General features: G+C 40.3%; 1 protein-coding gene across 1 annotated transcript in view; it reads right to left on the bottom strand.

Annotated features, from left to right (window-relative positions):
• The window catches only part of DKK3 (dickkopf WNT signaling pathway inhibitor 3), a 29352-nt gene extending 14004 nt beyond the window's left edge, over positions 1-15348 (bottom strand). Inside the window, exons 1-3 of the mRNA XM_042784511.1 lie at positions 15072-15348; positions 13060-13197; positions 12465-12548 (exon numbers count right to left, since the gene is read on the bottom strand). Coding sequence (XP_042640445.1) covers positions 12465-12548; positions 13060-13197; positions 15072-15266 — 417 coding nt within the window. The 5' untranslated portion in view covers positions 15267-15348. The remainder of the gene's footprint in view (positions 1-12464; positions 12549-13059; positions 13198-15071) is intronic.
• Between the last annotated feature and the right edge of the window lie 476 nt (positions 15349-15824).

Consider the following 15824-nt stretch of genomic DNA (forward strand, 5'->3'; position numbering starts at 1 on the left):
AAACTAGTAATAAAATACAAGTGACTCCCTCAGTTTTGTCTTGAACTTCTCCACAGAACTAATCTCATCCTTCTTCTTTTCCCCTGTCAAGAAAACAGAAACATTTTAACTGGAAAAACTTAATTTCTGGTTCTCCACATGATGCAGTATGAATGAATGCAAAATATGTCTGCATGACATACCTGAAGATGGACCAAAGGCACTTGAGCTTGGCTTTAGGTACCAAAATCAGCATAGCTACATTAGCCTTAACACGCTCTCAAAAAGCCTAGGGAATTAACTGAGGCAGGTTGTAGACACGCAATAAACTACCTGCCACCAAAGCTAGTGTAAGAAGTTCCCCCCTTTCTACACCATCTGCTTATTCTCACGACAAATACAACAATCCTCTCACTGACCAGACTCCTACGCAACTGATGTTCCGGGTCAAGAAATAAATAAATAAAATGCCATATTATCCACAGCTTCAAGGAACTGAGACTTCAGTGAAGAAAGTACACACAAAAGCAAAGAACAAAGGATTCCTGACAAATCCTTCAGGATGATGAGAAAAATTATGCCTAGATGGTCTATCAGATCATGTTCTGTATACACATGGTCAAAATCTCTGTATGCCATCTAATAACTTCATGGCAGGTCACTCTGCAGAAGTAGTCACTTTTATTTTCTTCCCTCACCCCTCTTTTTCTCAGCAAGCAATATAATAATTTGATCCTGGCAAGGCTACAGCCTCTGCAAATGCTTCTGGGTTGGAAACGCAGTGCAAAGCACTTATTTCAGTCTATTTTGCAATGGTATCAGAGGAGGCACACTAGAAGAACTGTTCAAATTTGGGAGAAAACCCCCACAAATTATAACCTGATAGGTAATTACCTTAGTCTGGAAACTAAGAGCTATCCAACTAATAAAGTAGCAAAGGTCTGTGTATATGTATCTATACATACATATATATATATGCATACAGCATGTATATATAGCACTACATATTGCAGTGACTTTCTGCAACAGCAGAAGTCTTGTCTCATCCCACACATTTGCCCTAAAGCAGGCAGGACAGGTTATGACATGAAATTTATCTTCTTTTCTCCTGTTTGTCAGGTGTACTGTAGGTAGAGCAGGATGATAGAAATTCTAACAACAAAATCTCCCCTTAGGCCTTCTGAAAACTTGGTGCCGTGCTATACTCTCAGTCCATTGTTTTTTAAATACACACAGACTCTATAATCTTCTATATCCATAATTAGACAAAGAAGGAATATTCAGAAGTTAGACAATCTGAGAGCCAAAACCAGTAGCTATGAGCTCCATGTTAATAAAAGTATTTTCACATAGTGTCAGATTATCAAATGAGGTCAAAACACTGATGCATGTTTATAAATGAAGTCTTCCTAATGTTTTTTCAATTAACTGTCTTAATAGAGAAATGTAGCTCTCTGTGGATCTATTAATTGGAGAACAACAGTTCTTCAACCTTTGATAACCAAAAGATGTGTCTAAAACCTTGTGGTCTAAAAGACCTTGAGTTTTATTCCAAATGTCTTGAGATACAGTAAGAGTTATAGAAACACTGTAAACTGTACTACAAAGCTCTAAAATGCCACTATTTCTAAGTAGTCAGTAATCATATAAAGACACAGCTTTCATGTAATGGTGTGCCCGGGGCCTGAATTTTAATGCAGGTGTCTCTTCTCTCTACAATTGGCAGCTACAGTTTCCATGATTCACTACCAAACTATGTAAATTTTGAAAATTTATAAAAGCAAAACAACACAGAGTAGCTGTACACAGCAAGGATGTGAAACAGCTGTCCAAAAAGAAAACCAGTTGAAAACAAGATTTCTGTACTTAATAGCTGCTTGCTAATCACTAAATTAAGAGTAGCACACAGAGTAAGACACGAACCTGTGCCAAATCAATCCTTCACAAAACTTATTTAAACCCCTGAATCTTATGGGCTTTGTTCTTATATGACATACTGTTTTGGTCGTTTACAGTTTCAACAGACTTATTTACTGTGTTTAAGGTGTCAGCCAAATATAATAATACTGGAACCAAAATACATGGGTAAGAATTCATCTACAATGGATTTTGCCTATAGCAGAGTTGACAGTGTGGGAGACTGCTGTTACTATAGAGGAAAGGGGATAATTTATTTTCCATGAGCTGTAGATGGAAGAAGAGGTTTAAATTACAGCAGTAGAGGCTTTAGAGTGAGCACGGAAAAGCAGTGGAATTAATCATCTCCAGCACTTGAGGATTTTGAAAACACGAGATGAATGTCTGCCCAAGGACAGAGTAGGCATCTGGGTGGTAGATGTTGCCTTTTGGAGGCTTTCAGACCTCCTCTTTGGGGCATTTATTGGGATTACAGTAGAGCATTTTCTTCCCTTTAATTTAAGTCCCTGTCTGAAATCTTGTATCTAGAGGATATCAACAGCATGAGATGATGACTATTCACAAATATTAATTGCATTTCCTAAACAAACTCCAACGAAGAAGAAATGAAAAAAGGTCTTCAGCACACTCTTTATGTCCTTCCAAAAGGACATAGGAATGTGAACCTATTACAGATTTTTACCACGTATGAAGTCCAAGACAAACACCTACTGGGAGACCAAAACCTTCCCTTGCTGATGGCTGTGAAACATCTTGGACAAAGAAAGACCATTAAGGTTCCCCTTTGCCTGACACCATGATGTCAGCCTCTCTACATGCTGTAAGATGCTTCTTCCTCCCCCTGGGATGAATGCACTTTCTAATATAACAAGTTTGAAGGATTCCTCATGTGATACAAATTCACAGAACAGGCTCTGAGTCATTTATAGACAGAGTAACAACAAATCCAAAACTCCCACCCCACCCTGTATCTCTTTTTGCCAATTATGCTATATTACAATGTTACTAATTGGAAGGGAGAAGTGGCCTTGTTATTAAGGTAAGATTCAGGACAGGTAGAAAAGTTGGAGGGGGGTTCTCTCTATAAGCTGCAGTGGTGAACAACCACAATTTGACAGCTAGTGCATTCACTGGTGTGGTACACCACAGAGCCAGCTATCAAAGTGCCTCGGACCCTCAGAAGGCCAGGCAGACACTCACTCTGCAAGAGATGCCAAAATGCTGGTTTTGAATCAGATGAGAGGAAGGACAAAGTGAGACTCACTGAGCTGATACAGAAAATGCATTGCTCAAGGGAATACATTTGAAGCCATTGTTCTACAGTGCTTTTTCTTCTCACATTTGCCAAATCTTTGATGAAACAGAACTAAACAGAAACAGACTTCAATTCATCACTTTCCTTCAATTTTCATAGTTTACCTTAGTAAATCATATTATAAACCACTATCAAGGTGGTCTATTAGCATCTCATGTCTTCCTGACCATAAACCACTGCACAGAAGGCCAAGCAATCACAGATCACATTCATTCTGCCTCTTACTACTCACCGGTATAAAACCAGTGTCTTTCTCCTGATTTTGATGAATCTACCCCTTTTACAGTCCAGGAAAAGGCTACAGAAGACTTACACTCATCACATACGGCACTGTGTGTTACTGGGCCAACCTCCAGCCGTGGCAAATTGGTACCATTCTGTCACCTTACATATGACAATACAGATGTAAACCATCTGCAGATTTAATCCATTCATCTGTATCCTTTGTATCTCGATCATTCTAAGATGTAACAGATGTAAATAAAAAATAAAAAGACAAAACGTTTATTCTTTACATCCAGTACTGTACCCTGTATTTCCTAAAGCCTTTGCTACTGTTACCCTACCAGCTAAAGTTTACTCAAATAGGCATCTGCTGGAGCCAATGGATTAAACCATGTAACCAAAAACAGTGGAAAAAATTTCTCTTTTGCCTTAAAGCTTTTCCTCTCATGTGATTAATTTTGCTACATGGGTCTGACCAGAGGAAAGAAACATTGCTGATGAACTTTCACTGCTGTCTAAAGACAGTCCATACTATGATCTCTTAACAGATGTCAGTAGATCACAAAATTGTCACCAGCCCATATAAAAGATTCACTCTCCTGACTCTATCTGTTGCCTTGTAGAGAAGATAAAAAGCCATTTAATTTATCTTAGAATAAATAGGTAGATCTCGTAGAGGCAGAATGTAAAAGCATTCATGGTGACTTGTTTCTATACAACAACCTGGACAATCTGTAAAAGACATTTGGACAGCCTTGGTTCCCTAAACTCAGCATGTTATGTGTGAGAAGACTGAACTAAAACGAGGGAAAGATGAACAACTCCTCTTTGATTTACACTACTCCCTTACCACGGCTTGTTTGCAGAAGAGTTGTACCAACTCATATGCAAACAAGGAAGAAGCAGATATCTGAACATGACACATACCTCCCCACAGATGAAAAGTTTCAGACAAGCCAGAATTTATTTTCAAAACTAACAAGAATGCTGTAAGCTTTAGAAGTGGTGCATGGCTCTCAGGCAGACACTGGTGAAGCAGTGGGTGGGCACTGACTCTTGAAGAGAAAGTCTTTTTTGTAGCCTTCTGGAGACAAACTTACTGGTTTACTGTTATGTATTTACTAACCATCATCTAGAACACTGAATCTTTTTTAGGCACTGTTATTGTGCTACAGTAATAGATTATTTTCGGTGAGGAAAAAATTATTCCAAGAAAATCTTTCTCTCTTCAGTACTTAGCTACTCAAAGGGTAACAGTCCAGATAGATAAAAATGGTGAGGCAGTTCTTCAGCCAACTTGATTCTGCACAAAAATATTATTTTTCTTCAGAGTTTAACTGGAATAGAAATACCACATTATAGCACACAAGGATCTGGCAAATTTTAAAACAATTCTAAACACAGGCATAGACCTCAATATACTAATGAAGAGTGTTACTTTCACAATACCTATTAGTACTACAGTTTTCCTTGCTTGACAGAAAAAAACTTACACTAAGCTAGACCAATAGGAAATACAAAAGAAATCCTAGTCAGTCTTTTAAATTTTTTTACTAGCAAAGTAAATTTACTAAAGTTATCTGAATTACTTCAGACTCCCACTGATACAAACAAGAGCAGGATTTGATACCTTTAGTTGGGAGTAATCCCCTTGCTGTTGTATTGGTTATTTGCCTGTAAATCCAAGCCACTATTTAAGACCCCAAAAAAAAAAAAGTGATAATGATCTGTGTTCTGTGACCTTTGGTGGTTGTGTTTTCAGCTGAAACACCTGCCTGGTTCGCCTCACCTCTCAGCAAACGGCACCTTGCTTCTCCCCGATCTGGTAAGATCTAGCAGCTGTTTACACCTGCCTATTTGTTCACGATCACCAAGCAGGATATCTGACTCCATGGAAATTGCAGTCTCACTTTTCTCTACATCATGGCCATGGCAGGATTATAGTATTACAAAAGCATCTTCTGTTTGTACACACTATTCATTCCTGATTCTCTGTGTGGATCCATAACTTTCTACATAGCATTCTCTGAGAAAACAAGCCCCCTCAGAACAGACTAAGTTCAGTAAATAAAGATGTGGACACTGAGCTGTATGATGCACACCTCACCTGACAATTACAGAGTTTTCCCACTTTCTTCCTCAGAGAAGTTTCTTTATGCAGGATCAGAGGCAACACATGTTTTTCAAACTCCTTATGACAGGACTTTCCATTCACCAAGGCTAGCATTCAGATTTTTTTGGCTATAGTCCAGAGAACATCAGATGACTAGTAAAAATGATGGGTTTAGAGATACACTGTGACTGACAATATGGCCATCCTATCATCCATGAGCTAAATTAAATATCTGAAGAGCTTTTGCATCACTAAGAAGCATTTGCTGCTTATAGAGATACAGACAAATACTCAGTTACACACACACTCCATCACGCTTTCATACAAGAAGGATATGTCTCTTGCTCTACAACAAAAAGTATTCTAGATTAATAAAAGCAATTCAAAATACTAATTGTACATTTTTTTCTCATCTTTGGCTATTTCTTCTTTCCTTTTACACCCTTCTCCACATCAATTTCTACTCTAACAAACACAAGCTACTTGTCCTTATGAGCTATTTGCACTTTGCCTTCAGCTTTATATTCTACATTGCCAAGACTGGAACTGAAAAGGGAAAAAACCAGGTTTCAGTAAAATGATCAAGATGTCTGAAACCTGCCTGGCTGAAGAGCCCTGGCTCTCTAAAACAAGCCGGAGGATGGATTTGTTTGTTTGAAACCAAGACATGGGTATTCAGGCCTCTGAGGATCACTATTAGAATGCTCTTTCACTAACTGGGCTCAGAAAGCTCAACCTCTAGCTTCAGTTTCCTATCTTTTCCAGTGAAGTAAGTATATTATGAGCAGGTTGCTAGCATCAGACAGGTTAGCAAGCTTAAAACATCAGAAGGGCAAAACACACATCACTGACTCCGAGAGATTGTGCAGGAGACTGAAAGAACTGAGGGAAGATTTGCTAGTGAAAAAGCAATAGTTTTTCATGCATGGTAAGATTAAAAAAATACATATTAGTTTTCCTGCAGGAATTTAGGTGGATTAGGACTGGATAGGAACCTAGCCTACAAGAGGTGTTTTGTTTTAAAATGTAAGCTATGACTTGCAAACATTTGAGACATACTACTTAAAAAGTATGAACTGAATGTGGCAAAAGAGAGTGCAATAGCATGCAGGTATTCTGCTTAGAAAAGGCTAGTGACCCTGTGGTTCACTTCTTTAACTGACTGCCATTGTAAGATATTAATGCCTTTTTTTTTTTTCTGAAAGCTTTAGCCTATATTATCACTGCAATAATCTATTCAATTTACTGTGTAGTATATAAACTTGAGAAACAGTGACACAGTCAATTCAAATCTCTTCATTCTCTCCTGGAGCATTAGCTAGGACGTACAGTTTGCCTTATCTACTCCTACACTAAAAATTACCTAAAGGGTAGGGTGTTTTGAAAAGAACTGTACTGGTCAAAACATGATTCATGAAACACGTCACATCAACAGAGCAAGCTGGATAGTTAACAGAAAATCAAACTAACAGCACTAATTGATTAAATTATTAAGTATACAAAAGGTACCAGATTTAGATGTTACGGGATTTTTGGCTAGACAGAGACCAGGATTTCAACCCAAGAATGGGCTTAGTGTGTCTGTTGATAGTTTAAGGTTGTCGAGTGCAAGTCACCAGGGACTAAAAGTTCTATGAAAAATGAAACAAAAAAATTGGACCCAAATGTGGGACTGAGATGCCCAAAACAAGGGTCTTCCCCAAGACACTAGCATGCCAAAAGGAGTAGAAGTCAATACCAAGATGCTGCATGTTCAAATTTTTGCCATCAGCTGCTCTCCTGCAGTGCTGCTGAAGGAAAAATTGCAATTTCCATTCCATTAATGTTTCCTTCTCAATTTTCAAAGTTCCTTTTCTCTTCAGCACTGCTAAGAACTCTCCCTGGATCAGTATTAATCTCAAAGACAGCGACTCCAGTATATGTGGCTGAGAACATGCTTAGTGAAATCATATAAAAGTTGTTCAGATAGGAATCAAGCAGTTACTGCAGCAGTTCTGGATATGTGCAGAGAGGTGGAAGCTTGATTATGAAATGCTACAGCTTAGCCATTTAAAACAGATTTTTCTCTAGAAAAGGGGAAACCCCAGAGATTAATGTGTAATTCTACTATTTTATTTATTTTTACTATTTTACTGTGAGACTAAAGGCTGAAAAATGCTTTAAATAAGGCCATTATAATGGCAATGCCATCCATTCTATCTCTACAGATAAATGAGTGACCTGACTGCCCAATCAGCTTGTAAAAGCAGTTCCACAGTGACACTGCCCTCCCTGCCCAGGGCTGCAGACATCCAAACAGCAGCCTCTAACCATGAAAATAAAGGTCTGGTATCACGGGACCTCTCGCCTAAGGACCTGAGAGTGTTTGAAATTACTTACTAGCCAGCTGCCATATTTGCAGAAGGTGGGTGCCAAAGACACACACCTACCTTTGCAAAGAAAGAGCAAACACCCTGCACAGAATCACACTGAAGGCAACGCTCCTTACTCTCCCACAAAGAAACTTTGACCTGTCCTGTGTAACTAATGAGAAGGCACAGTCATGCCCTCAAGAGCCTCTACCATCATGGGCAGGCAAAAGGAAGGAATGGCTTTTTTAGTACCAAAGCCAAATGAGAAATGCATGATACTTTTCCAGTTCCCTGGCATGCTCTCCCTAGATATTAGCATCTTTATAAATCTCTTTTAAGAAAGATAATTGGAAGCAACCAGATGCACTTCTATTAAAGTAGTAAAAACCCCCAAACTTGCTAAAAAGAAGCTGTTGCTATTTTTATTTATCAAATTAATACAGAAAAGAAAAAAAATCTTAGGTACACTAGCTGTGAATTAGAAGAGAGAGCTTATATAAAATACTACTTTGAACACAACTGAGAAGAAATACAGCTAATTTTTGTGCAGTAAATCCTAATGGTACCAATTTTGTTTCCTTTTATTTTTCATGCTTGCTTTTCATTGGTTAGGCTAACATATCACAATTGAAATAGGACTAGTCAACAAGCTAGAAAGGATTTTGATTTTCATATGGTAATAAAGATCACTGTTACTTTATCTGTTGTTCTATACTTGAGCTTACTACTGGAAATACTCTATTAATTTGAAAACTAACAAATGTTCCCCAGATAAGTAAATTATAGAGTATTTAAGCCTTAAACCCAGGACCAAGTGGACCTAAACCCCTGCACAGATGTAAAAACATGCACACCCAGCGACCTCTGGCCTTGTATTTGGCCTCTTTAAAGATACAAGACTGTTGGATCAAAGCCTAACTGTTGGATCAATGCTGGTGACTGTCAGTCCTCACTGACATCTGAGAAAGTGAACGTTAGTCTGGGAATGTAAATGGTGCCTCCAAATAATGCAGCACCTCTGAAGAATTGGATTGCATTGCCAGAAATGGCAAGCAGCCCAATTCTTCTTCTGGAGACTTAAAACACTGATAGTCTTCTTGACATCAAAATACTGTCAAGTGAGCCATTCAGTAACAAAGAACAAGGTCTAAAGAGAATACTTTGATGATGCAAAGCCAATGAGAAATACTGTCTGAGAGGGAAAAGTGTGTGTGTGGAAGACTGTGCCTTATGTTTCTGTAACAGTATATATACACTACATGTATGTGTACTTATATATATCTGTATACACTATATATGTGTGTATTTGTACCTGTTTGCAGGAGGACATAGAGGTGGCACAGGCACTGGGATTTAAAAAGCAGACGCAACTTTTCCATGAAGCCACTTCTCCAGTGCCAAATTTAATTCCAGCCAGTATGTGGATTTATTATTGCAACACAGACCTGTCACAAGACACATCTTTGCCTACCTGTGAGGCTTTTGCGTCATGTCTCAAAGCCCAAAAATGTCACTGGAAAAACTTCCAGTGATTTCAGTGGCTTTTAACTCAGCTCCAAGAATTAATGTGAATGAGGGTTGTAGGGTTCTAGTTACTAATAACTACTGCAGTAATAAATTACATACAGTTTACATTTCAGAGCAGGTGGTTTGCTAAGTTGTTTGATGAATTCTTGTATTTATCACCCAATTTTGTACCTAAAGTACAGGAGCTGTGGGAATCCTTAACTTTTATAAGATAAGCCTATAAACTGAACCTACAAAACAGGTTTAGTTTTCAGCATTCAGCTTCCCTACAACCATTAAAGTTGAGTTTGTGTGACAGCATGTGCCTATTTCTTTTACATGGCAGACTGAAAACAGAAACAGAAGTGCCGTGCTAAGGAGGCAGCAATCTGAAGGCTACGTGAGTAGCAACAGAACAAAAGTCCTGTTCCCAGCGGCTGGCTCCCTACAGCCTCTGATACCAAATTCTCCATCTCCAGAACAAAATGTCAGTATCTCTCTTTTAAAATGACCGTCAGTACTTACAGCTACAATTATACAAACCTCTTGTTGCGTTATACTATACAGCAGGATGAATTACTGATGGGTATTACGGATGTGTATTACAGAACAGCATATACTATCTCTGTTTAGAGATCCACTGAGGTACTCTCCAAACAGATTTCAAAAGGTTTCCATTTTTAACTGCCTGGAGAATACAAAACCCATACATGTATTACTTTCTTGCTAACATTTTAAAATAAGTAGCAAAGAAGCAGAATTACTATTCCACCATCCAGCAGTCTGTGAAGCCTGTGGCCTGGAAAGTGGATTGGACATCCCACAATGCCACATGACACTTCAAGTATGAGAATTTATGTATATAAAAATTACCTAAGGAGGCAGTGCAAAGTTTTCTACAACTCATTTTCCCAATACTTCTGACTTAAGTTTACAGATCTAAGCAATAGTGCTTTTTAATCTGGACAACATATTTCCTCCACTTGGTAGATCTCTCCTTGGCAGCATCTTTTGCTTGCTGTAACCCAAATTTTCCAATTCTCAATCTCATGACATTACTCCTACAACATTTCTTTGCCCTTGTAGTGCCCTAAGTAATTCATACTCCCCCTTAATGTTTGAAGTTTTTAAGTATTTTCAGATTTACTTCTGTTGGGCATCTGAGTCAAATTAATATATGCGTGTTTGCCCCCACTCCTTAAATAACAACCAAATATGTCTGTTGGTTGCTTTTCCCATTTAGCTTTTTCCTCTGACTTGGCAACCTTTAAATGAGGTGTTTGAACCACGGGCATGCTGAAAGTTCAAAATGAGTGTGAGAGGGGAAATACACATTAACAACTGTAGTTTTATTTCAGCAGCTGCTACAGTAAGGATGTTGAAGAATAAAGGACCCCAGGATTTAAATGATTAGGAGTTAAGTGATCAGTTCCGATTATGCTTACCTCATAACTAAATAATGGCTGCCACCATGTAATTTGACAAAAATTGGTATTCAGCCCTCAAATTCTTTAGCTGGAAGATTAATAACGGTATTGGTTCTGGATGTAGCACTGGATTTGTAAGTGAGTCAACCTTCCAGTAAGGAAAATGCAGATAATGTCACTTGATATATGAAGCTTTTAAGGAACTTTGTATGGTCATTGGTGAAAGCTAACTTAGAAATATTTTTTACAGCTGTGAAGAATGATCAGACACCACAAGCAAGCCAAATATATTATGAAATAATACCAGTGTTGTGCCCCAGTGCTAAGAAGGTTGAAAAGTTTGCCTTTGTACACTGGGTTTGAAGATGATGACCATATTTGCTTGAAAAAAAAACATTTGGATTGCCTTCATTACACGTATCTCATTAAAAAGCGTTGTGGAATATGTTAACACTTTGTATAAAACCAAGCTGTAGATTAGAATAGTTGCAATTTATTTTGTACCCTGACTTACCACGTAATCTATAAGCTCTGCAAAATAGTAAAAGAAAAGAAACATAGTGTACACAAGCAACTTTATTTTGCTACTTGCTATTCTCAAACTTTAATAGTAGTATGAAAATATGAGCTGAAAGTGGGAAACTTAGAGGATCACAGCAGAAAAGGTGCACTAATTTCAGGGTTTATGCCCATTAAAAATAGGAACTACCACCATAATTTTTTCTTTTTTTTAATGTTTTATAAAATAAAGAGCTGCTTCTGTGAAAGAACTGGAGGAAAAATACTCTAAAGAAAGCCATGGCACATTAAACTAGATTAAACCACAAACTATTAGTCAGATGTAGCCAGTCACCAGAGAAGACACTGGCAAGTCCTGTTGTAGATAAGAGCATAAAAAAAGTCCATTTTGGTAAGACTGTAACTGAAGAAAACCTAACAGTTGTTCTAAGTAGTGGTATCGGCTGAATTTCTCACAGGACTATTGACGTTTAGCAAACGTACCTGTGCTTGCAAAACACATGCAAAAAAAATATTCTTGATCTTAAAACTTCTTTGAGAATCCTTAAACAACTGCGTTTCTAGAGGGGAGGGGGGATTTATTGTCCCATCCATCTCCCCCTCCCCAAAGTGACATTTTACAACCAGTTGTCCATCACTAGGTTAGGCTGAAAAGCCAATAGAGCCATATATTGTTCCACAGACTCCTCACAATAGACAATTTGGAGTTTATTTTCTAGTGTTAAAAGTCTATAAAACAATGTTTAAATTAAACCCAAAAGCACTGAGAGGACATACACGAAGCACTGTTATACTAAGGGTTTATTCACACTCACTGGAAAGAGCTGTGTAACTATTTTTGCTATTTGAGTGAAACATTTATATTTGACAGCCAAATTGAATATTCAGATTAAGCACCTCATTTTACCACAACACTGAAACTCTGCTTCCAATTCATAATATAATATTCCTAAATTAAATTAATTAAAACACAAAAACATTTTTGACTGTTTACCCATAATAGTTTTGTGTGTTTTAAAGCATTTAGAAATTTTGCTGGGTGAACTGTATCTACTTCTGAATGATGAACCCGAAGTATTTAATTCTCAAAAGGAAAAAATGTGTTCACTTACATGATTTCTTTTGTTTTCTCCATCTCTTACAGACGTAATAACTGTCTCAGAAAAAACTGTTGATCCAGTTTTGTTATCTGTAACCTGATATGGCAAAAGAAATATAAAATATCAGACTATACTTTTTTATTAGTCTTTGGTTACTTTCAATCCTGCATTCTGCAATAACTAAGCAACTCCTACCCCCCTCCTTTTTTTCCCACTTTGTTGTCACTCATATAAAATCCTAATCTGGGGGGCAAACATAGATGACAATGTTAACTCCTTATCTATTTAAAATGTCACTGCAATTAAGATAACTGAGCAGGAGATGGTCATTCTTTTATGACCCATGTAATAGCTGTACCTGTGTTCTATTTTTAGCAGACATTTTTTTCAAAATAAACTATTATTTCACATTAACCTTTTATGACATATGCCCCTACACAGTGATTGGGCAAGCAGATAAGATACAATAAAACCCCAAAGTAATTATCATCAGGAAAGTTTATGCTCCAAATTATCTTATTTGTCCACAAGAGGTGCAAAATTGGTTTTATTTTTGAAGAGAAAGTTGTGTAAGAACCAGCAGTTTGCTACATATGTTTTCTCATACCTTATCAATTTCTTGATGAGTCTGAACAGTTTTGTTACCAATTCTGATCTCCCTGTTGGACTCATTATGATAGTTGGGAGGTAAGTTTTCAAAGTTTACTTCCGCAAGTTTTTTTGCCCCTTCCTCTTCAGCTTCCATCTGTCAAATTTAATAAACCAATTTAAAATTAGCAACAATTACACAGAAGAGGACAAGCAACACTTCTTGTGCAGCCTTCAGTAACTCCCTGTTTAATTACATGGTGCTGTTAGTACAGATCTCCCTGTATGGGAATGCTGACTCAGCTGTTTCAGTGACCACAGCAGCTCTTTCAATGCACTAGAAAAACAGTGGAGCACTAAAACCGGTGAGCTCTGGACTGTTTAAGCCAAAGTCAGTTACTGTGAGGAAAAAGTGTGCAAAGACTAGTGACAATTTGGTATCTGCACAGGCTGATGCCAGTCAAGAGCCCAACCTTCTATTTTTCCCAGAAACCCACTGAACACTTAGACAGACTTTGCCATCTGACAAAAGAAGAGAAAATATTCTGGCAGAACAAAGAGACATAGCCAAAGCCCCTTGAAGTCAACAGAAGCAGTCCTATAGAGCAGGGTGCACACATACAGAATTTAATTCTCTACTTCAGTTCCCTCTGTCTTTCTTTGCTAGATGAAGACTCAGCATAGAAAAGGAGTGTGCTCTGAATCACAGAACACAGTAAGCTCAGCAAAAGGGCATGAGTGTTGTAAACAACACAAACTCTGAACACGTAGTGTCCCTTTGTTATTTGCAACTGCTGTTAACAGAGATAGGAGGCCACAAGTTAAGTCAGGCTGAACAACAGAATTTTTCCCCAAGACAAAAATTTCTCTTTGTGGTGTGTCTGTTTATTTTAAAGGACAGCTGCAAACCTTTCTAACTGTTTGAATTTATCTAAGATGCAGCTCAGACTGTCCACATTTTGTGTTGTATACAGACTTCCGCAATCCAGAACCGACTATAGAAAAACAGGCAGAAATTTTTATTTACATCCTTATTTATACCTAAGGATATTTTCAGAATTACGAAAAATACCGAAAAACGAACGGTTTGTCTCAATGTGTTTGCAGTCTAAATGAAGTGGATGACAGAAGTAGATTTCAGCAACTGTGCAGATGACAGTAAACGTTCAGAAATTATATTATTATAGCAAACAATGATCCGTTTCCCCAGTGGGTTGTGAGTAAAAGGTTTCTTCAGAATACCTATTTTTGAACAAGAAAATAGAACTAGGAATGAAGATTGTTAACATCAATGGGGGAAAAAAAAGCATTGAATTAAGGGGAGTGCAGGAAGAAGATCTTTTGATAGTGATATGAGATAATGGCTCGGGGTCTAGACTCAGTTCCTGGCTTCAAAACAGGTCCTGTGTGAATCTGGGCAAGCAATTTGAGATCAAGACTCAGAATTACATCAGAAGTAAGTGTCTTCTCTGCACGTGTTTCCAGGATTTACATCTCTGAACCCTGGTTTGGGATAACCTTGTGTTTTAGTTCCTGCCGCACAAAGGCAATAAAGCAGCCCTTCGCTCCTTCCCTTGCCACGCACAGTTATTTTCTCACTTTAGGATGCAGACGGACTACTTGCCTGCATTTCTGCCTCCCTACCGGCCCGCACTGCTGCGAGAGGGCGGCTTCCCACCGCGACCCCCGGCGCCGCAACAGCCGCAGCCGGCCAGCCCCCCGCCGCAGGGACGCGCAGCCCCGGGGCGGAAAAGCCGGCCAGCGGGAAGGCACCGCGCCACAACCCCGCGACAGACCTTGCTCCGCCGCCGCGGCCGCGCCGGCAACGCCCTCGCCACCTCCCGCATCCCCCCCTGAGAAGAGCGGCGGCGCCGGGCGGGCGCCGAGCTGAGGGGATTTTCGCGCCGTGCGCCGCCTCGCGCCGCCGCCCCTCACGGCCCGGGCCGCCGGCGCGCTGTGCCGCACGCAGGTGGGGCCCGGCCCCCCTCACTCCGCGGGGCTCCCGCCCCGCCGCCCCCGCTTCACCCTCACCTCTTGCACCGCGTTGCGCAGCTTGTGCTGCGTGTCCTCCATCAGCGCCTCCACCTCCCGCAGCATCTCGCCCAGGCTGGCCGCCCGCCGCCGCCCGCCGCCCCCCGCCGCGGCGCAGCACGCAGCCCCCAGCAGAGCCGCCAGCAGCAGCCATCGCCATCGCCGCCGCGGCCTCGGCCCCGCTCCCCGCCGCATCCCGGAGGCGCCGCTCCCGCCGCTGCCCCTCAGCGGTGCGGGCTGGCGGCGCGGAGGTGGGGCGGGGCGGGAGCGGGCGGCTCCGCAGCCTCCCGCCGGCCCACATCGGGCTGGCCCGGCCCCCGCAGCCCCCCGCCGGCTCCACAGCGCCGGCCCGGCCCCTTCAGCCCCCCGGGAGGCAAGGCGGGGTGCGGAGCCCCGGGCAGAGAAAGGGCTTGGCCTGGGGCGGGCGGGAAGGACAGAGGGGGGAGACGCTGAGGGAGGTGGGGGGAGACGCTGAGGGGAAGGAGCAGGAGGACTTTCCCGTTAAGACCTTCCTTCTGTTGATTTTTTGAACAGTTTTAATGCGAAGAGGATGGTGGGAGCTGCTTGACATCTCTGTTACATATTTTTCTTTCCAGTCTTCAGCGAAGGTTTTCAAAAGATGTTTTCAGCTCTGAGGATGAACTAGGCCTCTGAGAGGTGACAAGTTCCACATGTGACTGGCCCGCACCCCACTCTCCCTGTTTGTATACTTTCAAACTTTTCTCTAAAAAGTTTCAGACATCATCATCATCG

This window comes from Tyto alba, unplaced genomic scaffold (assembly GCF_018691265.1).
Source record: "Tyto alba isolate M040663 unplaced genomic scaffold, T.alba_DEE_v4.0 Super-Scaffold_8, whole genome shotgun sequence".
NCBI lineage: Eukaryota > Metazoa > Chordata > Aves > Strigiformes > Tytonidae > Tyto > Tyto alba.